General features: G+C 43.3%; 2 protein-coding genes across 3 annotated transcripts in view; one reads left to right on the top strand and one right to left on the bottom strand.

Moving 5' to 3' along the window:
- LOC143957110 (uncharacterized) overlaps positions 1-10,002 on the bottom strand; it is a 497,982-nt gene extending 487,980 nt beyond the window's left edge. Inside the window, exons 1-6 of one of the 2 annotated variants that reach the window (XM_077467256.1) lie at positions 9,885-10,002; positions 4,326-4,395; positions 4,099-4,196; positions 3,865-3,973; positions 3,463-3,573; positions 365-3,298 (exon numbers count right to left, since the gene is read on the bottom strand). In XM_077467256.1, the coding sequence (XP_077323382.1) occupies positions 1,572-3,298; positions 3,463-3,573; positions 3,865-3,973; positions 4,099-4,196; positions 4,326-4,359 (2,079 nt within the window). In that variant the 5' untranslated portion in view covers positions 4,360-4,395; positions 9,885-10,002 and the 3' untranslated portion in view covers positions 365-1,571. Of the gene's footprint in view, positions 1-364; positions 3,299-3,462; positions 3,574-3,864; positions 3,974-4,098; positions 4,197-4,325; positions 4,396-9,884 lie in introns of those variants that run through there. The other variant, XM_077467258.1, reaches the window with a different exon arrangement.
- LOC143957201 (uncharacterized) overlaps positions 1-24,958 on the top strand; it is a 101,862-nt gene extending 76,904 nt beyond the window's left edge. The window contains exons 10-16 of the mRNA XM_077467347.1: positions 13,030-13,072; positions 13,411-13,508; positions 13,669-13,768; positions 14,061-14,159; positions 18,723-18,850; positions 21,301-21,403; positions 23,483-24,958. Coding sequence (XP_077323473.1) covers positions 13,030-13,072; positions 13,411-13,508; positions 13,669-13,768; positions 14,061-14,159; positions 18,723-18,850; positions 21,301-21,403; positions 23,483-24,585 — 1,674 coding nt within the window. The 3' untranslated portion in view covers positions 24,586-24,958. The remainder of the gene's footprint in view (positions 1-13,029; positions 13,073-13,410; positions 13,509-13,668; positions 13,769-14,060; positions 14,160-18,722; positions 18,851-21,300; positions 21,404-23,482) is intronic.
- Positions 24,959-25,315: the final 357 nt, after the last annotated feature.

Genomic DNA, 25,315 nt, shown 5'->3' with positions numbered 1-25,315 from the left:
TGTCCCCATTGGAAGACTATCCTGACTTTTTGTTCTGGTGGTAAATCTAAACTTTTGGGTTTCCCTTCACTTTTTGAAAGTGATAGTGGTCACCAAGAACAATAGAGACGATAATTCTACCCTGCGGAGTCACAAAAAGCAAATAAAAAGCTAGCAGTGGTTCTAATCCTTCCCTACTTCATCCAAAACTAAAAAAAAAAAAGTATTGGCTTTAGTTACACTTAAACATAAAATTGGCCCAAAACCATTGTTTCTCATAAAAAAAATAATCTATTGGAGCCTGCACAGTAATCCACATAAATTCCTTTAACCCAGTCCAGTAAGGAAAGTATACCAAATTAGTAAAGAAAAACAAAATGCTTGGTCTTTTTCTCTATCTGTATACTTTTAATTGCACTGAAATATATGAGTTTACATGAATTACTACCTTAGATCCTAGAAGAATATATAACTGCTAAAGAATGACATACCTCAGTGTCAATCAATCTGCTTAGCAATAGATTTAGGTGCTTACCTTAGATACTGGTTTGGACATCGAAGGATGGACACCTTACACCAAGATGTACAGCTGTGGTATGAAGGTGATAACTCTCCTATTCTTTAATCACTTGAGTGCCAGAAGGTTTTACCCCCCCTTCATGACCAAGTCTTTTGCTATTCAGCACTGTGCTACTTAAACTGCCAATTGCACAGTCATGCAACACTGTACCCAAATTAAATTTATATATTTTTTTTTCACTCAAATAGAGCTTTCGTTTAGTGGTATTTGATCACAAACTACGTTTTTTTTTATTTTTTATTATATAAATGAAGAAAAAAAGATATTTTCTACTTTCTGTTTTAAAACATATTCATAAAAAAAATCAAAAAATTTATTCTGCTACATATCTTTGGTTAAAAAAAACTATGGTATGTATGCTGAAACTTATACAGGTATAGATGCTATAATGTAATGGTGGTAATCAGCATCTGGGAGAGTCACTAACCGACACTGATGTCACTAGTGACACTAATACAGTGATCAGAAATAATATTGTACACTGACACATACTAATGACACTGTCTGGGAAGGGGTTAACCGTGTGCTTAACAGTGTGTATGTGTGCTGCTTTTACTTTCTGATCAGGCTGTTTTTTCTCCCGGCTTTGCCGGGGGAGAAGAAACAGCCAGATCACTGTCCCTGTGCACACAGCTCTGTCTTTTTGTAAACACAAGACTCTGTGATTGGACATGGCCAATCTGCAGAGGTTGGCAGGAGGTGCATGCATGTACAGCAACGTACACGTACATTGTCCCGCCTGCCTGTGCCTTCCACAGTAGATCTACTGTGGGCGGGTGACAAGTAGTTAAGGTGTCTTCAATCATTGTTATTATTGTGAGAATAGCCATATTTTGTCCTTGTAAAGGCTAAGGAGAAGTAATATCAAATACGACCCTCTGTCCACAAGTCAGTGAATTCAATAACTTTATCAGAGGTGGAGAGATGACCAACAACCTTCTGGCATCCCCATCTGAGAAAAACTGTTCTACAGCAATCACTGTGTTAAAAAGCAAGCAATAACTGTGCAGTATCATTGTGCAACATGTTTTTCATCTTGGGTGTCCAGAAGCTCCTCTTTGATCTGAAAGTCTGCATTTAGAGGCATGTCATTAGGTAGACCCGCAGAATTTCCCATGTGAGAATGTTGGTGGATGATAACTTTAGATTTCCTGCCAAAACACTCTCCACACTCAGGACACACATAGGGCTTCAGCCCTGTGTGGATCCTCTCATGCTCAGCCAGATTGGATTTATGCCCAAAGCTTTTCTTGCACTGAGGACACGAATATGGCTTCTCTCTAGTGTGATTCCTTTCATGAGTAGCCAGGTTGGATTTCTTAGTGAAAAGTTTCCTGCACACAGAACATGAGTATGACTTCTCTCCAGTGTGAGCTCTCTCATGAATAGCCAACCTGGATTCCTGGCTGAAGGTTTTACCGCAGACAGAACAAGCATATGGCTTCTCTGTCGTGTGGGTTCGTATGTGTCGGAGAAGAAAATCTTTACAGGCAAAGTCTTTCCCACACTGGGGACATGAATATGGCTTCTCCCTAACTTGAACAATCTTATGACAGTCTAAATGAACTTTATTTACAAAGCTTTCTCCGCAGTGAAGACACAGACAGTCTTTTTCACGCGTATGAATGATTTTGTGACGGCGCAAGCGGGTTTTATCAGGAAAGCCTTTTCCACACTCAGAACAGGAATACGGACGGTCTCCTCTGTGATTGCGTTCGTGCTTACTAAAGTCGGCCCTCCGAGCAAAGCATTTTCCGCACTGAAGGCACGAATAGGGCTTCTCACCTGTGTGTGTTGTCCAGTGGTAATCTAAAGCTGATTTTGTTGCAAAACCCTTCCCGCATTCTGAGCAGGAATGAGGCTTCTGGTCCATGTGAATTATTTTGTGGCGGTTAAGACCGGCTTTATCTGCATAGCTTTTTCCACACTGGCTGCATGAATATGTTTTTTCCCCAGTATGAACTCTGGCATGTTTATTAAGCTCCGCTTTTAGGACAAAGCATTTTCCACACTCTGGGCAGGAAAAAGGCTTCTGACCTGTGTGCGTCATCTGATGGTAAATAAGAGATGACTTGGTCACAAAGCCTTTCCCGCACTGGCAGCATATATAGGGCTTCTCCTTTCTGTGAGTCCTCTCATGTTTAACGCAGTCCACTTTCTGAGTGAAGCATCGTCCACAGTCGGAACAGGAAAAGGGCTTCTCTCCCGTGTGGGTCCTCTGATGGTTAACAAGAGTTGACTTTAGTGCAAAACATCTCCCACATTCAGAACACAAGTATGGCTTCTCTCCAGTGTGCGACTTTTGGTGTCGGATCAGTGGACCTTTTTCAGCAAAACATTTCCCACATTCAGAACACGAGTACGGCTTCTCACCGGTGTGAAGTCTTTTATGCGTAACAAGATTGCCCTTTTGGGTAAAACATTTACCGCAATCTAAACACAAATAAGGCTTTTCCCCTGTGTGAACTCTCTCGTGCTTGGCAAGATCAGATTTTCTTGGGAAGCTTTTCCCACACTCTGAACATGAGGAGGTTTCCCTGCCACCACGAACTGTCTGATGGACAATGGGAGCTGAATGATTAGAGGAAAGCCTTCCATGAGTAGAGGGATCAGATGACGGACCTGAATTTGTAATGGGGTTTTCTTGGGGTGAATCTAATGTGATGTCATTATCTTTCCTCTGGCGATCTAAAGTGATAATGGAATGCTTCTCTGTGCCGTACCTTCTATAACGTCCATCTACAGAGAAAATAAAAAAATGTAAATTTTTCTTTCTAAATTTTATAAGCAACTTTCCCTCCACCAGTTCTGACAAATAATTCTCTAAGAACAGAATCCATCTACTCATGGTTCATATTATTCAAGTAATGTGTGAATATTTTCCTTATTTATTTTTTACTCACCTGTGCTGATCTCTATAGCACTTTCCTCCCCTTTAATCCTCAAACATACTTCTTCCTCCGCCTCCTCCTCAGCTTTGGCATCTCTCTGAGTCTCTCTGGTGTCTCCGGGGTCTGTGAATAAAGATAAGAGTGAAGCCCCCTGTACTGAGATGTATGAGAGACCCCAGAGAGTGTGTGTGGGGGAGACTGGTCACGTCTCTTGGCTGGTAACACACAATGACATGATGTGAGGAGGAGAGCCGGAGTCTAATAGAGGCTGATGGCTCCTGACTCCCCCACTGGGCACATACTATCTCCCCATTACTGTCTACTGACAGAGGAGTTGGGAGAAGAAGAGATTGTTGTAGTGACTGAACAAGGAGAATCTGGGGCTCTTCTCTGGATTTAGTGTTTATTACTCACCTGTGCTGTTCTTTGGAGGCATTTCCTTCTCCTTACATGGATCATCACCCTTCACATATGTCTCTTCTTTGTCTTCTTCTTTTACTTTAACTTTTATAAAATTGTTATCCTTAAGAAAATAAACATACAGAGAGTACATCTAAAAACATAGAACTAGTTTAAACATCTAACATTTTCTCTGTTATATCTCATTGATAAATTATCATCCATTATTTGCCCCTTGTGGTCATCTACCTGATCCTCCTGAAGGATCTCCTGATGTTCCTGTGTGGAGTACCGGGAATACAGAGGACGGGGACATCTCTCTGGGGGATTTCTGTCACTGGATCCATCTGTAGGAAACACACACACTGACTGAATACTGTATATTGTTTCAATGTATTTATATCAGAGGATGTGTGTATCTAGGGGGATCCTCAATACTGTTCTCTTCTTTACAAGAAATTAAAGTCTCCTCTTACATGGTGATGTGAGGGACGGCTGGTTCTCCATCATGACGTCCTTCGACAGATCCTTGGGTCCTTCTAAATTCTTAAAAACAGAATAAAGTCGGATCAGATATACAACTTTTCACTCCATCAGCAAGCACACTTTGTTGGTGCCACTATAAGGTGAGTACTGATCCAAATTTTCCATTTTCTTTACAATACAAAACCAATATGATTAACTAGATGCTGACCGCCGACCGTCAATTGACGGCCAGGCGGCGCACCGATCGTGCGCGCGCATCCCTGTTTCTTCGGTGGCGGCGTGTCACGGAGACACCGCTCGCCACCGAAGGGGGTGAACAGCCATTCGTTATGGCTGTTTACCACGTGATCGGCCGTGATGAAGTCACGGCCGATCACAGATGGTCACACCCCGAACGTGCACGGCGCATGCGCGCGATCGCGAGCTCGCTGCGCGTGCACGTCGGTGGCGGCGTGTTCCCCGGGAACACTGCTCGTCACCGCCGCTGGTAAACAGCCATTGGCCGGCTGTTTACCCACGTGATCGGCTGTGATCCTTTCACAGCCGATCACTAAAATGTAAACAAACCGCGGTAACGGGATGTTACCGGGTTCTCCTCCTCACACACCGATCGTGTGTGAGGAGGAGATTGCGGTAAAATCTCGTTACCGCCTACAGTGTACACCAATCACACTGATTGCCCCCCCCCAATAAAGAGGACCTGTCACCACCCCTCATAGTACCTGTCAATCACAGTCCATCAGAGTACCTGTCACAGTCCATCAGAGTATTTGAGTACCTGTCCTAGCCCATCAGAGTACCCGAGTACCTGTCCCAGCCCATCAGAGTACCCGAGTACCTGTCCCAGCCCATCAGAGTACCCGAGTACCTGTCCCGGCCCATCAGAGTACCCGAGTACCTGTCCCAGCCCATCAGAGTACCCGAGTACCTGTCCCAGCCCATCTCAGTACCCGAGTACCTGTCCCAGCCCATCAGAGTACCCGAGTACCTGTCCCAGCCCATCAGAGTACCCGAGTACCTGTCCCAGCCCATCTCAGTACCCGAGTACCTGTCCCAGCCCATCAGAGTACCCGAGTACCTGTCCCAGCCCATCTCAGTACCCGAGTACCTGTCCCAGCCCATCAGAGTACCCGAGTACCTGTCCCAGCCCATCAGAGTACCCGAGTACCTGTCCCAGCCCATCAGAGTACCCGAGTACCTGTCCCAGCCCATCAGAGTACCCGAGTACCTGTCCCAGCCCATCTCAGTACCCGAGTACCTGTCCCAGCCCATCAGAGTACCCGAGTATCTGTGCCAGCCCATCAGAGTACCCGAGTACCTGTCCCGGCCCATCAGAGTACCCGAGTACCTGTCCCGGCCCATCAGAGTACCCGAGTACCTGTCCCGGCCCATCAGGTTACCCGAGTACCTGTCCTAGCCCATCAGAGTACCCGAGTACCTGTCCCAGCCCATCAGAGTACCCGAGTACCTGTCCCAGCCCATCAGAGTACCCGAGTACCTGTCCCAGCCCATCTCAGTACCCGAGTACCTGTCCCAGCCCATCTCAGTACCCGAGTACCTGTCCCAGCCCATCAGAGTACCCGAGTACCTGTCCCAGCCCATCAGAGTACCCAAGTACCTGTCCCAGCCCATCAGAGTACCCGAGTACCTGTCCCGGCCCATCAGAGTACCCGAGTACCTGTCCCGGCCCATCAGAGTACCCGAGTACCTGTCCCAGCCCATCAGAGTACCCGAGTACCTGTCACGGCCCATCAGAGTACCCGAGTACCTGTCCCATCAGAGTACCCGAGTACCTGTCCCGGCCCATCAGAGTACCTGTCCCGGCCCATCAGAGTACCCAAGTACCTGTCACGGCACATCAGAGTACCCGAGTACCTGTCACGGCACATCAGAGTACCCGAGTACCTGTCACGGCCCATCAGAGTACCCGAGTACCTGTCACGGCCCATCAGGGTACCCGAGTACCTGTCAAGGCCCATCAGGGTACCCGAGTACCTGTCATGGCCCATCAGGTTACCCGAGTACCTGTCACGGCCCATCAGGGTACCCGAGTACCTGTCACAGTCCATTAGAGTACCGAGTACCTGTCACAGTCCATTAGAGTACCGAGTACCTGTCACAGTCCATTAGAGTACCGAGTACCTGTCACAGTCCATTAGAGTACCGAGTACCTGTCACAGTCCATTAGAGTACAGAGTACCTGTCACAGTCCATCAGAGTACCTGAGTACCTATCACCAGGCCATCAGAGTACCCGAGTACCTGTCACCAGGCCATCAGTGTACCCGAGTACCTGTCACCAGGCCATCAGTGTACCCGAGTACCTGTCACCAGGCCATCAGTGTACCCGAGTACCTGTCACCAGGCCATCAGTGTACCCGAGTACCTGTCACCAGGCCATCAGTGTACCCGAGTACTTGTCACCAGGCCATCAGAGTACCCGAGTACCTGTCACCAGGCCATCAAAGTACCCGAGTACCTGTCACCAGGCCATCAGAGTACCCAAGTACCTGTCAGCAGGCCATCAGAGTACCCGAGTACCTGTCACCAGGCCATCAGAGTACCCGAGTACCTGTCACCAGGCCATCAGAGTACCCGAGTACCTATTTGCAGCCCATGTCTCATAGAATATACGTTGGGGTGTTTGCTTTCCAAAATGGGGTCATTTTGTGGGTAATTTCACTGTCCTGGTGGTCCAGGACCTTCAAAAGTGTGATGGGTAGGAATGAAATGAGATGTGTCATTTATGCTCCTAGAACGCCTGAACGTACTACTTCAATGTTCGGCCTCTCTATGTGGCCAGGCTGTGTAAAAGTCCTACACATGTGGTATCGCCGTACTCGGGAAGAGTAGCAGAATGTATTTTGGGGTGTAATTTTTGCTATATACATGCTATGTGTTAGAAATATCTTATAAATTGTCAATTTTGTGTAAAAAAAAATGTCTTTTAATTATTTTCCACATATTCCAAAAACTTCTGGAAAAAAAATGAACCGTTCAAAAGACTCATTATGCCTCACAGATTATACGTTGGGGTGTTTGCTTTCCAAAATGGGGTAATTTTATGGGAAATTCCATTGTCCTGGTACTCCAGGGCCTTCAAAAGTGTAATAGGTGGTTGAGAAACGAGATGCGTAATTTTTGCTCGTGGAACGTCTGAAGGTACTACATCAATGTTGGTGCTCTGTATGTGGCCAGGCTGTGTAAAAGTCTCACACATGTGGTATCGCCGTACTCGGGAAGAGTAGCAGAATGTATTTTGGGGTGTCATTTTTGCTATATACATGCTATGTGTTAGAAATATCTTATAAATTGACAATTTTGTGTAAAAAAAAAATGCGTTTTAATTTTTTTCCACATATTCCAAAAACTTCTGGAAAAAAATGAACCGTTCAAAAGACTCATTATGCCTCACAGATTATACGTTGGGGTGTTTGCTTTCCAAAATGGGGTAATTTTATGGGAAATTCCATTGTCCTGGTACTCCAGGGCCTTCAAAAGTGTAATAGGTGGTTGAGAAACGAGATGCGTAATTTTTGCTCGTAGAACGTCTGAAGGTACTACATCAATGTTGGTGCTCTGTATGTGGCCAGGCTGTGTAAAAGTCTCACACATGTGGTATCGCCGTACTCGGGAAGAGTAGCAGAATGTATTTTGGGGTGTAATTTGTTGTATACATATGCTGTGTGTGAGAAATAACCTGATAATATGACAATTTAGTAAAAAAAAATAAAAAAAAATAAAAAAATCTTCATTTTGCAAAGAATTGTGGGAAAAAATGACAACTTAAAAAAACTCACCATGCTACTTACTTAATACCTTGGGATGTCTACTTTGTAAAAAGGGGTCATTTGGGGGGTATTTGTACTTTCCTGACTTGTTAGTGTCTCAAGAAATACACCTGATGTACTGAAGGCCTGATCAGAAGTGATCAATTTTCAGTGATTGGCACCATAGTTTGTAGACTCTATAACTTTCACAAAGACCAAATAATATATACTAATGTGGGTTATTTTTACCAAAGATATGTAGCAGTATAAATTTTGGCCAAAATTTATGAAGAAAAATTACTAATTAGCAAAAATTTATGACAGAAACGAAGAAAAAGGCATTTTTTTCACAAAATTTACGTTTTATTTTATTTATAGCACAAAAAATAAAAAACCCACTAGTGATTAAATACCACTAAAAGAAAGCTCCCTCCACGGGCACTGAGGCGGCAAATGGTTTCCACCACTATCAAATCTTCCACCATTTGGCACACCTTCTTATGCTGGTACACTCCTTCTGTGCCGGATATCGTATCCATCCATTTGCCGCCTCAGTGCCCGTGGAGGGAGTCTTTCCCTGGCCCGCCCAGCGCCCACCGCTGTGCGCTGCATTTGTCGCCTGGACTGGTGAGTCCGCCTTGGCCAAACTACCTATTTATAATATACTCTCATGAATTTATTTTTATTCTACTGGTCAGTACTTTATTTGTATAATTTCTATTTTTATTTTATAGGAATTTTGTGGTAGCATCAGCTCCTGATGAGTGGGGAGATACCCACGAAACGCGTCGAGCTTTGTATTGTGATGCTCGAGTTACACTGTATACGAAACCACATTCATAAGTCCTTGACCATTTACTTTGAAGTCCTTGACCATTTATTACAATATTTAATTTTGTTCTTATCTATGGGATGCATATCTACCATGTGCATACCTTTGGTCAATGTCGGATATGCTATCATGGGCACTATTCTGCCACATTATTCAATTAATTTATTTATTACTGTCATGTGTAGTTATACGTGGAGACTATATAATATGTCATATATTATGTTTTTATTGTATTAATGTTTATACATATTATGAATTGGATTTATTTATAATGAGTAGTCTTTTATTGAACATTCAATTAAACAAATCAATATGGCTTAATGAAATATTTCTGTCTTTCACTATCTAAGTGCTTCATTTAATGTCCCAAACTTCCCTTTTTTATGCGTATCAATTATCGGGATGGAGGTACTTAATTGTACTTCATTTAAAGTCCCAAAATTCCCCCCTCGTTGCTTATATCATCTTTTATATATTGCAAAAAAATTGGGGAAAATATTGTGTTTTTTTTTCTTAATTCAGTGTATTTTTCTCCCAAAAAATTGTGTTTAGTAAACCACTGCGCAAATACCATGATATAAAAAATTGCAATGATCACTATTTTATTCTGCTAAAAAAACAAAAGAAAACATAATGTTTGGGAGTTCTAAGTAATTTTCTAGCAAAAAATACAGATCTAAACTTGTAAACAAAAAGTGCCAGAAAAAGCCTGGTCAGCAAGCGGTTAAACTCGATCTGACCGCACATGAATGCAGCGCAAAACAGGGGCTGCACCTTTCTGCAATGTCCCCAATAACATCACCTCCAGCAGAGCCCCCCATCTAATGTTCTCCACATCAGAGGGCTTGCAGGAAGATGATGATGTGTGGAGGTGACATGATTCCCCCCATCCAGTCCACACACAGAGTGCTGGGACCCCCTTCTGTCATAATAAGAAGACATTATTACCTCCTCCTCACTGGACACACTCTCTCCACACTCATCACACTTGTAAGGAATTCATTCAGTAAATATTCTGGGTTTGTAAACTTAGCTACAAGAATATGGCCGCCAAAAGCACTCGTTTCCCCCCCTATGGTGCGCACGCGCGTGCCTATAACAACACGGAAGTAGCAGGCTGACCGTGGAACGCATAAGAGAGCCACAGACCGGAAGTTGCTGCAACATACAACGCAAAGGCTCCTCCCACAAGGAAGGGCTTTTCCAGCGCAAAATAGACATAAACGAAAGACACTCCACTGTAGAAGCTTGGCGACCATTTTTTCGTAGCTCGGACTGTTCTTGCAAATGGGTCGGCGGCCATTTTGTTGTAGCCATGTTGGGTGCAGAAGTTGTAGCAGTGTGAGAATGCTCCTGGAGGGGGTGTTATCTTGGAGAATGTGTGCCCAGTGAGGAGGAGGTAATAATGTCTTCTTATTATGAGAGAAGGGGATGCCAGTGTGGACTGGGTGGGGTGGTCTATGCCTCTTACATTAATAATCTTCCTGCAAGTCTTCTGATGTGCAGAACATTAGATGGAGGGGCTCCTGAGGTTAGGATGTAGCTAGGGTGGTAATCATCCCTTTAAAAGCGAACACATATCAATTACACAGGTTCTGCGGCTGATGAAGGAGGTAATTAAACTCACTTGGTGCCTTGTCTGCATTAAATCAGCCTCAGAACTCGTGTAATTCATATGTGTTCGGGTTTAAAGGGATGAGGTGGCAACCCTAAATGTAGCAAGGAGGTCAGGTGGTAGAAACCCCCCATGGAGTTTAGCGTCTGTGCCCCAGAAGCACGCTAATGTCCGAATCCAGTATAAAACCCTCATGCTTGCTGAGCGTTCTGCACTGAAGCTCCAACGATCAGCTGTTTCAACAGAGCTGCTGAACAGCTCTAAGCCCTTGTACACACGGTCGGACATTTCCCGACAACAAAATCTGTCAGATTTTTTCCGATGGATTTTGTCCGAAACTGGTGTTGCATACACATGGTCGGACAAAGTTGTCGGAAAATCCGATCGTTCGTAACGTGATGACATTATTACGTTACGATGGGACTACGTTCAGGCTAGTAGCCAATAGCTTTGGTCTAGGAATTTGATCTGAGCATGTGTGACACTTTGTCCGATCAAAAATGTGCTTTTTGACAAGCTTCTTAGGTCAAGATACAACGTTATTAATGCAATGGACATCCAATGGTGTAGTGCGAGGGAAAGCCCATAATCTTCTCTAAGAGGCCGTAGTCCTGAAACTGAAAGGCAACACTGTAGAATCAGCCCCTTGTCATCCTATCAGACATGGGAATCATGTAGATATAGAATATAGGAGATATTGTATCTTTCTGTGTACAGAAGGGAGTTCAATATTACGAAGCCCGAGTGACTGAAAGAACCTAGAATGAGCTCAGGAATAGGATGGTCCCCCAGAAGACAGACTGAGCTCTGGGGTCACTCTATTTTATTATTATTATTATTATACAGGATTTATTTAGTGTCAACAGTTTGCACAGTGCTTTACAATATAGAGGGAGGCAATACAATAAAATACAAGAGGTTTAAGAGGTTCCTGCTCATAAAAGCTTACAACTGAATAGGGAGAGGCAAGTGGTACCAAAGGTAATAACTGTGGGGGATGAGCTGATGGAAGTGCTAAAAGTTCAGTTAGTTGGATGTGTGATAGGCTTCCCCGAAGAGATAAAAAAGCAGCTAGGTCTAATACAGGCGAAGAAATACCTCCGCCCCGAATACTTGCAAGGAAGTCAAATAAAGTATCTCTGACACCTCTATCAAAAGCCCCTTGGACAATTTTATTTGACTTCTTTCCCAGAAGTTGCAAGGATCACCTAAAGGTGGCCAGAATAGGAAGCAGTCAGACAGATTGAGGTAGAGCGTTCCAGAGGATGGGAGAGGCTCTGGAGAAGTCCTGGAGATGAGCATGGGAAGAGGAGACAAGAGAGCAGGGGGTTTAAGGAGGTTTTATATTTTATATTATATGTTTAACCACTTCAATACCAGGCACTTTCGTCCCATCCTGCCCAGGACAATTTTTAGCTTTCAGCGTTATCGCAATTTGAATGACAATTGCGCGGTCATACAACATTGTACCCAAACTACATTTTTATAATTTTCTTACCACAAGTAGAGCTTTCTTTTGGTGATATTTGATCGCCACTGGGGTTTTTATTTTTTTGCTAAACAAACTAAAAAAGCCACAATTTTTTTGAAAAAAAAACCTTATGGGCACTGATAGATGGCACTGGATAGGCTGATGAGGGGCTACTGATGAAGGGCTACTGACAGGCATTACTGAGTGGCATCTGAAGGGCACTGACAGGCATTACTGATGGGGGCACTGATGAGGGGCTACTGACAGGCATTACTGAGTGGCATCTGAAGGGCACTGACAGGCATTACTGATGGGGCACTGATTGGCACTTTTATGGGCACTGATTGGCACATTTATGGGCACTAACATGCTCTCTTTATGGGGCACAAGCTGGCAGCTGATGGGCAGTGATTTGCAGCTAATGGGCACACCTGATGGGGCTGTGCTGATTATCAGCACAGACCCCCCCCCCCCCCCTGACAGGGAGAGACGCCGATCGGCTCTCCCTGTCAGCGTGAACCAAGGAAAGCCGTTTATCGGCACTTCTTGGTTCACGTGATGATCACTTGTGATTGGTCACAGCTGATCACGTGGAAAGAAGCCTCCATCAGTGGCTCCATACCACGATCAGAGTTGTGGTGTGTCAGACTGACACACAGCATTTCCAATCGCCACGCTGCACGCCAGCCTGTTTTCCCGATCACGTCATATGACGTCCGATCAGGATAACTAAACCACTTTGCCAATGTCATATTGCTATATGGCAGGTGGCAAGTGGGTAAAGAGCAGCGTGTAAGCCTCTGTGCATGTACATATTTAAAAAGCGTTCTTTCTACTGGGGGTTTTGCAAGGGTCACTCCTAGTCACTCTTCCCCTATATGTTTAAAAATATATCATTTACATTTTAATTTATTTAAGATATTTTGGATTTGTTGCAGTGGGAACTGTGGTAAATATAGACTCATGGAAAGGAGTGGGAGTATATAGAAGGCCACAAGGATCTATAGAAGGACGTCATAATGGAGAACCGGCCATCCCTCAAATCACCGGGTAAGAGGAGACTTTAATTTCTTGTATTGAGGCTCCACCTAGATACACACATCCTCCGATATAAAGACAAAGAAACATTGAGGGTTATTTACTAAAGGCAAATCCACTTTGCACTACAAGTGCACTTGGAAGTGCAGTCGCTGTAGATCTGAGGGGGACATGCAAGGAAAATAAAAATCAGCATTTTTGCTTGTACATGATTGGATGGTAAAATCAGCAGAGCTTCCCCTCATTTCAGATCTACAGCGATCTACAGCGGGTGCACTTGTAGTGCAGCGTGGATTTGCCTTTAGTAAATCAAACCCAATGTATTCAGTCAGTGTGTGTGTTTCCTACAGATGGATCCAGTAACAGAAATCCCTCAGAGAGATGTCCCCGTCCTCTGTATTCCCGGGACTCCACACAAGAAGATCAGGAGATCCCTCAGGAGGATCAGGTGGGTGGATCTCAAGGGCATATCATAGTAATATATCAATTAGAACAGTAATGACAGGAAGGATCATAAGAATCTTCACTTACAATATGTAAGCGCAATATTGCATCTAACTAAAGTTTTTACCTTGTTTTTGACATGTTTGTATGTTTGTGTTATTCAGAATGAAAATCTTATTAAAGTTGAAGTGAAAGAAGAAGATCTGTCTGTGATGGGTGATGAGCCATGCAGAGAGGAAGAAACTCCTCCAGAGATCAGCACAGGTGAGTAATAAACACTAAATCCAGAGAAGAGCCCCAGATTCTCCTTGTTCAGTCACTACAACAATCTCTTCTCCTCCCCCCTCCTCTGTCAGTAGACAGTAATGGGGAGACAGTATGTGCCCAGTGGGGGAGTCAGGAGCCATCAGCCTCTATTAGACTCCGGATCTCCTCCTCCCATCATGTCATTGTGTGTTACCAGCCAAGAGACGTGACCAGTCTCCCCCCACACACACTCTCTGGGGTCTCTCATACATCTCAGTACAGGGGGCTTCACTCTCATCTTTATTCACAGAATCCGGAGACACCAGAAACGCTCAGAGAGATGTCAAAACTGAGAAAGAAGGACATTTGAGGATTAAAGAGGAAGAAATCTCAATAGAAATCAGCACAGGTGAGGATTAAACAAAAAAAGAGTTAGGGATGTTCCTTGTTCCGGTTCCAGTTTTAACAGTCTATACCAGTGGTCTCCAAACTGCAGCCCGGGGGCCAGATGCAGCCCTTTGCTTGCTTTTATCTGGCCCTTGGACCAATGATGGGGTACAATTCTTGCCAATGACACAAACAATGGGGCATAATTCCTACCAAAGATACCAACAATGGGGCACAATTACACTAATAATGGGACGCAATTCCTACCAATGAAACCAATGATGGGGCACAATTCCTCCCAATGACACCAGGTATAGGTCCCAAAGACACCAACGATGGGGCACAATTCCTCACAATGACATAAATGACGGGGCATAATTCCTACCAAATATACTAATAATGGGGCACAGTTCCTCCCAATGATGCCAACAATGGGGCACAATGACACCAATAATGGAGCACAATTCTTTCCAATGATGTTAGTGATAGGGCCCAATTCTTCCCAATGCTACCAAGAATGGGTCCCAATGACACCAACAATGGGACGCAATTCCTACCAATGAAACCAATGATGGTGCACAATTCCTCCCAATGACACCAAGAATGGGTCCCAAAGGCACCAACGATGGGGTACAATTCCTCCCAATGACACAAATGATGGGGCATAATTCCTACCAAAGATACTAACAATGGGGCACAGTTCCTCCTAATGATGCCAACAATGGGGCCCAATAACATCAATGATAAGCCACAATTCCTCCCAATGATGTCAGTGATAGGGCACAACTCCCCCCAAGGACGCCAACAATGGGTCGCAATGATGCCAACAATGGGACACAATTCCCACCAATGAAACCAACGATGGGGCAAAATTCCTACCAGTGATACCAACAATGGGAGCCAATGATGGGGCGCAATTCCTCTCACTGACACCAACGATGGGCATTGTTTACTCCAACTGATCCTGGGACATTTTGTACTCCCGATGGCCACAGTCCGGCCCCCCTAAAGTCTGAATGACAGTAAACTGGCTCTTTGTTTAGAAAGTTTAGAGACCACTGGTCTATACTGTATGGTTCTGTATATTTGTCCTGTTGCCAGCAAAGTTGTAGCAAAATTACGCTGTATATTGAAGTTTAGGATTTTTCAAGATACATATTAGATATATTTAATGCTTAATATTATTACATGTAATACTATTAAATGACTGGCAAGAAAGAGGGCAGTCCTTTGATAGAGACAGTTGTACAATATTTATACCTCCCTTTCAGGGGAATGGTATTTAAAAAAAAATGTCTCCAAGGTTCAGTGCACCCAAGCTTTATTATAGGTTTTACACACAGGCTGGCCATACATTCTATAATTTTATTATACAATTGTCCTTTAGTTTTACCTAAACCATATAATTATGAGGTCAATCCTAAACACTTTCAATTTCTATGCAATCAGGCAGGCCCTTGAACTACATAGCTGAAGATACATCTAAAGGAAATTGAATAAGAAAATGTATAATGTATGGCCAGCCATGGCGTGATCTGGGGGCCTTAGCTTTTGTGGTAGATAGGTTTTGTACAGTGAGTACACCGCAGATAGTGACTTCTTTTAAAAAAAATAGCAAACATGTTATACTTACCTGCCCTGTTGCAGTGGTTTTGCACAGAGCAGCCCAGATCCTCCTCTTCTTGAGTTCCTCTTTGCTGCTCATGTCCCCTCCCTCCTATCGAGTGCCCCCACAGCAAGCAGCTTGCTATAGGGGCACCCGAGCCAAGTCTCGGATGGCTGAGGGACTTGTGGGCATCACTGGACAGAGTTGGGGCTCAGGTAAGTATTAGAAGGTGCTTGGGCAGCTGTTTTTTTTATCTTAATGGATAGAATCCATTAAGATAAAAAAGCAAAGTCTTTACAACGTAGGGTTTCCCATGCAGTGGCTTTCAGCTTCACAGAAAACTTAAAATGCCTAGCTGCCTGGCTCTTAAGCTTACTCAGCTTTAACTGCAGTACCTAAGCCCTTAGGTAGAGATTCCCCTGATACCCCAGGCACTCTCACTCCTCCGAGACACACAGATTCCTCTGCTTTCCCTGAACTCTGTCCCTGTTGCCTCACCTCTAGTCTCCCAGACTCTCTCAGATGGCTCAGCACTCTCGGTCCAATGGCCTGGAACCTCTCCCACATGGAGTGCTGTCTCAAGAATATTGCCTTGATCTCCAGACAAGGGCACACCTCCCTCCTTGCTGCAGCAACTGCACCTTTAACTCCACCTGCAACTGCAGTAACTCTCATCAATGTTATGTTGCCCCTGAACACCTATGCAGTCACACAGGCTGCGGGCAATTAGCAAAGCCTGGGCACCAGATTGAAGGTTCCACCTAATACTAAGTGGAACCTTCAAGTTCCACCGATTTAGAACTACCAAATTCAGAGAAAGCACAGAACACATCCTTTCACCTTTCACAATCAACCTGACAGACCTTCTCAAGCTGCAGCTTTGAGAAAACTGTGTCACTTTTTGATCCTGTATTTTCTTAAATCACCATTCCATTTGTGTTGTGACTTACAACTGTTTGCCAGTGATCAAAGAGTCATTATCCTTGGGGACTTGGAAGTCTCAATGTGATTGTTTTTGCTGCTGTTCCTAAAGACCATCCATGTATGAGTCTCTACTGAAATGTTTATGGATTTGCCTCTGGTGTTGTATTTCGTCTAAGCCCTTGTACACACGTTCGGACATTCCGATAGACAATGTCCTATAGGACCGTGTTGTCGGATAATCTGACAGTGTGTGGGCTCCATCGGACTGTTTCCCTTGGAGTATCCGACAGACCAACTTTTCCAGCTTGGCTATAAAATTTTCCGACAACATTATCCGATCGGACTTTGTCCGATCATGTGTAGAGAATTCCGATCGGACAAAGTGCCACGCATGCTCAGATCAAATTCCTAGACCAAAGCTATTGGCTACTAGCCTGAACGTAGTCCCGTCCTAAGGAAATAACGTCATCACGTTAAGTACGATCGGATTTTCTGACAACTTTGTCCGACTGTGTGTATGCAACAGTTTCGGATAAAATCCGTCGGACAAAATCCGACGGATTTGGTTGTCGGAACGTCCAACCGTGTGTACAAGGGCTAATAAATTTAAAAAATGACTTTTTTTTTTTAATAACAGATAAAACAAAACAATAAAAGACATGGGAACAGCATCCGCACACTTGATTCATTACCATTTGGTTTTTCAGAAATATATAAAAATATACAAGATATTCAAAAATACTCCAGGGAACTCTCTGTGACTGGCCATCATAGTCTTCCAAAAACATACCAAATCTATAATATGCATTAGAATTAGAGCATGATACATTGGTCCATTTTTTTCTAACTTTTGAGAGGTGTTGTATTGAGCATAGGTATATTACCCATACATTATATATTTATCCATTTTCTGAATCCAGTCCCCAGGAGAATTGGGTGAAACTTTAGGAAGGACGTTTCCTTCAAGCTTTTATTACAGCTCAGCCTTAAAGTGACCAACTAATGATAAAACATTTGGAGAGATTCAGTTTGCACAGAATGTAGTGGAGCGTTTGTCTTGATGTATAACTCCAATCCAAAGCTCTTTTGTCTAGATGGTAGGCCTATAATCTTTTGGCCCTCAATGATAATCATATACTTAATCACATAGCATGTGACCAATTCATTTCTTTGGTTCCAATAGTGCTTCTAATGTTTGGAACCAATGTAATAAGATGTTTCAGTCACCAGTACTGATGCAGAGAGGTCTTGGCAAAACCCTGACTTCCTCATAGCACATTTAACTTCAGTAACCCTCTCCCTCATTTCTGTGTGTCCTGGTTTCTTGGAGATTTGAGATATCTGGTTTAGTTTCCTCATGCTGGATGGTCACATTCTCAATTTCACTTCCCAGACCAATTTTTCTGGGTGTCTTCCACATCCTCAAAGCTGCTGGGACCCGGGTTTGACAGAAAAGAGCCAGATGTAGACAGATAACCATCATGGTTAACACGTTTGATCCTTTGGATGGACCATAGCTTGAGTGGTGGCAGGGTATCAGCATCTTGTTGTTCTAGTTCAGCCTTTCTCAACTTTTTTTTTAACATAGAGGAACCCTTGCAATAACCTTACAGTCTCAGGGAACCCCTTCTAAAAGTTACTATATCTACAACTCATGATACATTAGTGGGAAGAATGCTCCTTACACTTGTGGCCTTGGGGAGGAATCCCCGCCTTACAGATACCTAAAAACATCAATGGTGTCAGTGAGAACTTATCTGAGAGACAAGCATTGCTATTTGGTCAAGAAACCCCTAGCAACCTCTGGAGGAACTTTAGGGTTCCATGGAAACCTGGTGGAGAACCCCTGTTATGGTCAGTAAACAGGTTATTAATAGGCTGGCTTTCAGTGAAGACCCTTACATCACTTTTCTGTTGAAGCCATGTCTTCCAAATGGATAACAGTATATTACCTGGCTTATTCTATTGCAAATCTTTACCAAGTTCTAGATATAGCTGTCTGTTAATTCTTGTGATTATATGTATTTAAATATTGCACCTCTGTACTTTATGCAGGTGGATCTAGTAACAGAAATATCCCACAGGGATGTCCCAGTCCTCTGTATTCCTGGGACCCCACAGAGGAACATCAAGAGATCCCATCGGATGATCAAGTAGATGGAACTGAGGGACAGGGGATTGAGGTTAGTAATCTATTAGGATAGATGACTTTCTACAGTCTACAGTGTGACTGCTGACTGATTTGTTCATCATATAATTTGCATTTCTTAAAGTGGAGCTTAACCCGAAAGCAGAATTTCAGGAAAATTTCTTTCCTATCGTTTTAATTTTTTTTAAATTTTATAGCTATGCCCCATGCCACCATTCCAGCATAGGCCAGAATGGCATAAACCAGGTTCTGTGGAAAGAAACAAAGGAACCACACTCTTCTATCATAAATTACATATCACCATAGGGAATAAACAAATAAATACATCTTCCTTTAAATGATAAAAGATACATAAAAAGTCAGTGTATAGATCCCACACGTGAATAACGTCCTCAGTGAGTATAGGAAAGGTTCCTCTCCACCAGCATACAGACACACAACACACTCACCAGACTCAATTGACTCCTATTACAGGGAGTCAAATTACACATATGGGAAAATCCAAGATGTCATACATGAGAACACAGGAATGAATTCTAACCACTGCTGTCATCCATTCAAGATAGATAGATAGATAGATAGATAGATAGTTTATTCAAAGCTCCAGTGTTGCCATATAGAGAGGGAGAGGAAAGAACACACTTATGGTGCAGTATTTCAATAAATGTATTTAAAAAAGAAGGTTGTATTGCACTTACATCAAAGAAGACAGGGATCAGCATGTATTGTATAGGAGTTTGCGTTCCAGCTGACCAGAAATGGTGTATCTCAAACAACACCCAATGCTGTTTCATCAGCCTATGTCTGACGTCATCAAGGGTTACGTGCTCGGATATGTCCAACCGCTTTTATATAGTTCAAAACTAGCCTGAGCAATCCGATTGAATCCACAGCCATTCCTAATTATTATGCAGCGGATTGAAGTCATTCCTGTGACCTTATGTACGATATCTTGGATTTTCCCATATGTGTAATTTGACTCCCTGTAATAGAGTTCAATTTAGTCTGGTGAGTGCATAGTGTGTCTGCATGGTGGTGGAGAGGAACCTTTTCTATACTCACTGAGGACGTTATTCATGTGTGGGATCTATACTGGACTTAACAATTTTTATGTATCTTTAATAATTTAAATGAAGATGTATTTATTTATTTGTTTATTCACTATGGTGATATGTAATTTATGATATAAGAGTGTGGTCCCTTTGTTTCTTTTCACGTTATAGATGTTTTTTTACACTTTACAATATGCAGCTCTTTATCATAGTTTATTTGTTTTTGGCTTATTTATTTGCGTGGGTTTGGAACCTATTGGTCCCAATGTTTTCTATTATGAACCAGGTCCTGCAGCCTCCTGGGATACTTACATCACATCTCCCAGGAGGCTCTAGGATCAGCACACAGAGCAGCCAGGGAACAGGTCAGTTGCATTGTCAGAGTAGACTGCAGACACCCAGAAAGATGCAGCCAGCTAAGGAGGACCAAGATGGCAGCGCTAGATCCACAGTGTGGCTCCCAAAAGAGTGTTAGTTCCATTTTACCACTCCCCTTTCCCCATGCAGAATTTCAGGAATTTGTTTCCATTTTTTTTTTTTTTTATAGCTCTTTCTAAGAATTATGTGAACCAGGTCCTGCAGCCTCCTGGGATACTTACATCACTTATCCCAGAGGCTGTTTATGAGCAGGTGCTGGGCAGCATCTGGCAATGCTACACTGTAAAGGTCTCCAGAGTAGTTCTGCAACTAAGTGTTTCACACTAACGGAAACCAAATAGGGTAAAACAACACGTATACTGTATGTTAGTCGTTTCCCCGGAGTTCAGTTTAATGAATTCCTTCTGCAGGATCTAGACTATGAATTTTGTGCAGAAATTCAGGCACGTTTCAAGTTTTAGCAACATACTGGGCTGTTCGGGTATGGATTGCCAGGAACCTCCCTATTTATGAGATCACATCAATTTCTGGATGGTCAGCAGCATTACAGGAACAATTAGTTAATTTTCAGCCACATTTTGTACACATGACCGGACTTTCTGGCAGACTAGGTCCGACGGTCTTCCCGACTGACTTTTCAGTGGAGTTCCAAAGGACTTTCCAAATGAACGGACTTGGCCATACACAATCACACCAAAGTCCAACTGATTCGAACGTGATGACGTACGACCGGACTAGAATAAGAAAGTTCATAGCCAGTAGCCAATAACTGCCCTAGAGTCAGTTTTCGTCCATCGGACTTGCATACAGACGAACTGATTTTTCCACCGGAAAGATTGGAAACATGTTCTAAATCTAAAGTCCGTCTGATTTTTCGACAGCAAAGGTCCGCTGAAGCCCACACATGGTCAAATTGTCCGATGGATTCGTTCCGTCGGACCTTTGCTGTCGAAAAGTCCTGTCGTGTGTACGTGGCATTAGACTCCATTCACATTTGGTGTTTTGTGTTTTCGGACAGAATTGCTACTATTTGTATTTTTTTGGGATTATTTAGGTTCAAAATGTTATTAAAGTTGAAGTGAAAGACGAAGCAGAAGAGTCATGTGCAGAGAGTGATGAGCCGTATAAGGAGGAAATTCCTCAAGAGATTGACTCTGGTGAGTAATAAATGCTAAATCTGGAAAAAAAGTCCCAGATTCTACTTGTTTAGTGACTACATCAATCTCTTTTTCTCATCCCTCCTCTTTCAATAGGAGGTGTTTGGTAGAATTAGACTCAAATGGAAATAAAACTTAACATAACCTCTTCTCTCCTCTTACCTATCATATTCACCCTGTGTAAAAATAGAGCTTTATACTTACCTTTTTCTCAGTCACTGTGTCATGGAGTGTTAGACAATGGCTAGGAATTCCACAAGCTATGACGTTTCCCATAGTGTCAGGGCCCAGATCTGAACCTGCAACCTCTGCTGTGTCTGACAGTATCTCTTCTTGCTTAACCACCTGAGATGCTGGACAGCTTCCTGTCTGGTTCCTTAGACAACCCTACCTTGCGTCTTGTTTCTCTCTTCAAATCTTGAAGCCTTTGCTCCTCCCATGTACTTTCTATTTAAGCTATGCCTTTGCAATTCCTGCTTGCCAGATTATTGTGCTCTCTCCAGCCAATATCTTGCTCCTTACCCTCCTGAGGACCATGATCTGGTACTAACATGCAGTAAAACCCACCATCAAGAGCTCTGGTGAATTCCAGTTAGTGCTTAGACCCCACACCTTGAATAAGCCTGTGTCATCCACTATGATGTCCTCTCGTATACCTATCCTGCTGGTCGGTGGGAGCCTGTCTACTGGTATAGATACTGGTCCCCTGAGCCTAACACCTGATCGTGACACATAGACTTACATGGTCCAGCCATTGTCAGCGAGCTCCCTTCTCTCCCCTGCAGAGGATGCTCACTGACACAGGGGAGCCAGAGCTGCAGGATCTCATCAGGCTGGAGCAGATTAAAAAATGAAAGAATACAAATATTTTTTACACAGGGTAGACAGGATAGGTAGGAGGAATGGGTAAGGAGCAGATCCAAGACTAGATGGTGTTAGATTTTAATTCCACTTTAAATTGGAAATCTGGCCACAGAATGATTTTTTTTTCTTTCAGGCATCCTGTCACACTTAAAGTGGTTGTAAACTCAATTTTTTAACTTTTACCTACAGGAAAGCCTATAATAAGGCTTACCTGTAGGTAAAAAAAATATCTCCTAAACCTGCACGGTATGCGCCGCTGACTGCAGCGGCGCATGCGCACAAGGGGATTCTCGGCCTGAAAATCCGGCAGTGGCCGACCGGCCGGAATGAAATCTCCCGCGCGCATGCGCGGGAGTGACAATATCGCGGCTTCGGCCACTCACAGCGCCGGAGCCGCGATACCCTGAAGAAATGCGAGGGAGCATGTCAGCTCCCTCGGCGTGGATCGGGCCAGATGTCGGGGCTTCGTTCGAAGGTAAGTATTTCATAATGAGCTAGTATGCGGTGCATACTAGCTCATTATGCCTTTTGCTTTGCAGGTTTAAAAAAAAAAATTTGCGGGTTTACTACCGCTTTCATTAGTAACTTATATAAAGTATATCTATGTTTGCTAGTGTATATGAATCATATAATTTTTTTATACTTACAATTTATAAAATCCTCTTCTGGCTGTAGCCATGATGACTGTGACTGATCACAATTTCTTCCTGGATAAGCTATCGATAGGTGCGTGCTGGGTAACCAGCAAGCACCTCTCTATCTCGCGCATGCGCGATGCTCCGGCAGCCGTAGATTTTTTTTCTCACAGTACTGCCCACTGCCTCCTGGAAAATGATGGCTCACATTTCCCAGGAGCACAGGCGAGGGACAAAGTGATGAGGAGCACCGCAGACCCGGAAGTGGCAGATTAGGAGCCACCACCTAGCAACAGGGCATGTCTGGTGAGATTTTTTTTTCTTTTTTTACTCCAAATCTTTTTTTATAGTAATAAAGGACTCTGAAAATTTTAAAATGTTTTTTATGGGTGGAACTCCGCTTTAAGACTATGTTGAAGGGCTTTGAACTTGTACAGGGCATCACTTTGAGATGCTTCTGAGATGATTTATAATGAATTGATGGGTTAATTTGACCTACGGTTGATCTCTTTCTGATCTTTACCTTTCTCTTTAAAAATCTTTACCAAAATGTTATATAATCATTTTTTTTTCTCCCCAGATGGACGATATAGGAGGTACCACCTTACAACTAATTCTTTAGGAGAAAACACTGTTATCTTAAATCTCAATTCAGCACTTAACTGTTCTGGTCTATCTCCAGATCCCTCTGCACATGGCATGGGGTTTCCTGTTAACCCTCCTGGTAGCTGGGATGACACATACCCATGTTCTGAGTGTGGGAAACATTTTACCCAAAGAGCAGAACTAATCTCACACCAGAGGAGTCACAACGTAGAGAAGCCGTATCCATGTCCTGACTGTGGGAAGTGCTTCGCTCATAAATTTATCCTTCGGAGACATCAAAAGAGCCACAGCAGCGATCGTCCTTTTTCTTGCACAGAATGTGGAAAAGGTTTCATACAGAAATCAGCCCTTTCCAGGCATCAGAGGACTCACTCGGGAGAGAAGCCGTATTCCTGCTCCGAGTGTGGAAAATGTTTTGCCCAAAAATCTTCTCTCATCACCCACGAGAAATTTCACACCGGAGAGGAGTCGTATTCCTGCTCAGAATGTGGAAAATGTTTCTCTCAGAGACGATATCTCATCATTCACGAAAGAGTTCACACGGGCGAGCGTCCTTTTTCCTGTTCAGATTGCGGAAAATGTTTCAGGCAGAAGTCGGTTCTTGACGCCCATGAAAGAATTCACAGGGAGGAGAAGCCATTTTCCTGCTCCGAGTGTGGGAAGTGTTTTACACAGATTGGACATCTTATTTTACATCAGAGGTCTCACACGGGAGAAAGACCCTATTCTTGTTCAGAGTGTGGGAAAAGCTTTTCCTCGAGGGCTCTTCTCATCACGCATCAGAGAATCCACACCGGCGAGAAGCCCTATTCATGTTCAGAGTGCGGGAAATCTTTTACGGGAAGGTCCAACCTTGCCACTCATCAAAAAATCCACACAGGCGATCGCCCCTACTCTTGCTCAGAATGCGGAAGGGGCTTTACCAACAAGTCCGGTTTGGTGAAACATCATCAGGTTCACACTGGGATTCAACCTTTTTCATGTTCTGAATGTGGGAAACGGTTTTCAAAAAAACTGTCCCTTATCTCACATCTCAGTTCCCACAGAGAACCAGAATCAGAATGTGGACTGGTGTAGGGGCACCAGACAACAAATGTAGTTCTTTTTGAAAAAAAAAAAAGTTAAAAACGAACACCATTCACCTCTTTTTTATGCGCCTGAATGTAATATCAGTTCCTCTTGTGTTTTATTGGTTTAAAACTGTATCATGTAGAAAAAGCAGAATGAAAATGCATCTATTTAAAGAAAAATGAAAACTGATTAAGGTTTTTTGATGGTCGTTTTAGAAATAAACGAGAGGGAGGCATTTCAGCTTCAGCTATTGAGCTCTATACACACCTTGGAAGACCTCTAAAAAGAGTGCCACCTGCTGACAGGATATAAAAATATGACAAATTAGTACACAATATTTCATACTGACTAAAAATAAAAAGAACATTTTTTAAAAGTATTTGTTTTGTCCTGACCCCAAAAAGGAAATATGCACAACACATTACTGTTAATTCTCTGTATTTTATTTATTACAGTATGTTTGAAAATGAGAATAAATTTCGGGTGATCCTGCTAGTATCTTCACTTCTTTTACTTGTGTTCGGTTAACAACGCTAAGCACTGGCTGCAAATGCCATGGTAGCATTGTCACCATCCCAAGCTCACTCTTGCACTGGACCTACAGGAATGGTGTGCCTGTGGAGTCCTGTTGTCCACCCATGATATCACTGACTGACTCATCTCCTGCCAATCTTTGCCTTAAAGTGGTTGTAAACCTCAGACATGAAATATGAACACAGCATATACCACTATAGCA

The sequence above is a fragment of the Lithobates pipiens genome, unplaced genomic scaffold (assembly GCF_037356315.1).
Source record: "Lithobates pipiens isolate NorthernLeopardFrog02 unplaced genomic scaffold, aLitPip1_a1.2 Scaffold_51, whole genome shotgun sequence".
NCBI lineage: Eukaryota > Metazoa > Chordata > Amphibia > Anura > Ranidae > Lithobates > Lithobates pipiens.
Note: the sequence above shows the minus strand (reverse complement) of the source record. Positions and strands in the feature narration are given on the sequence as shown.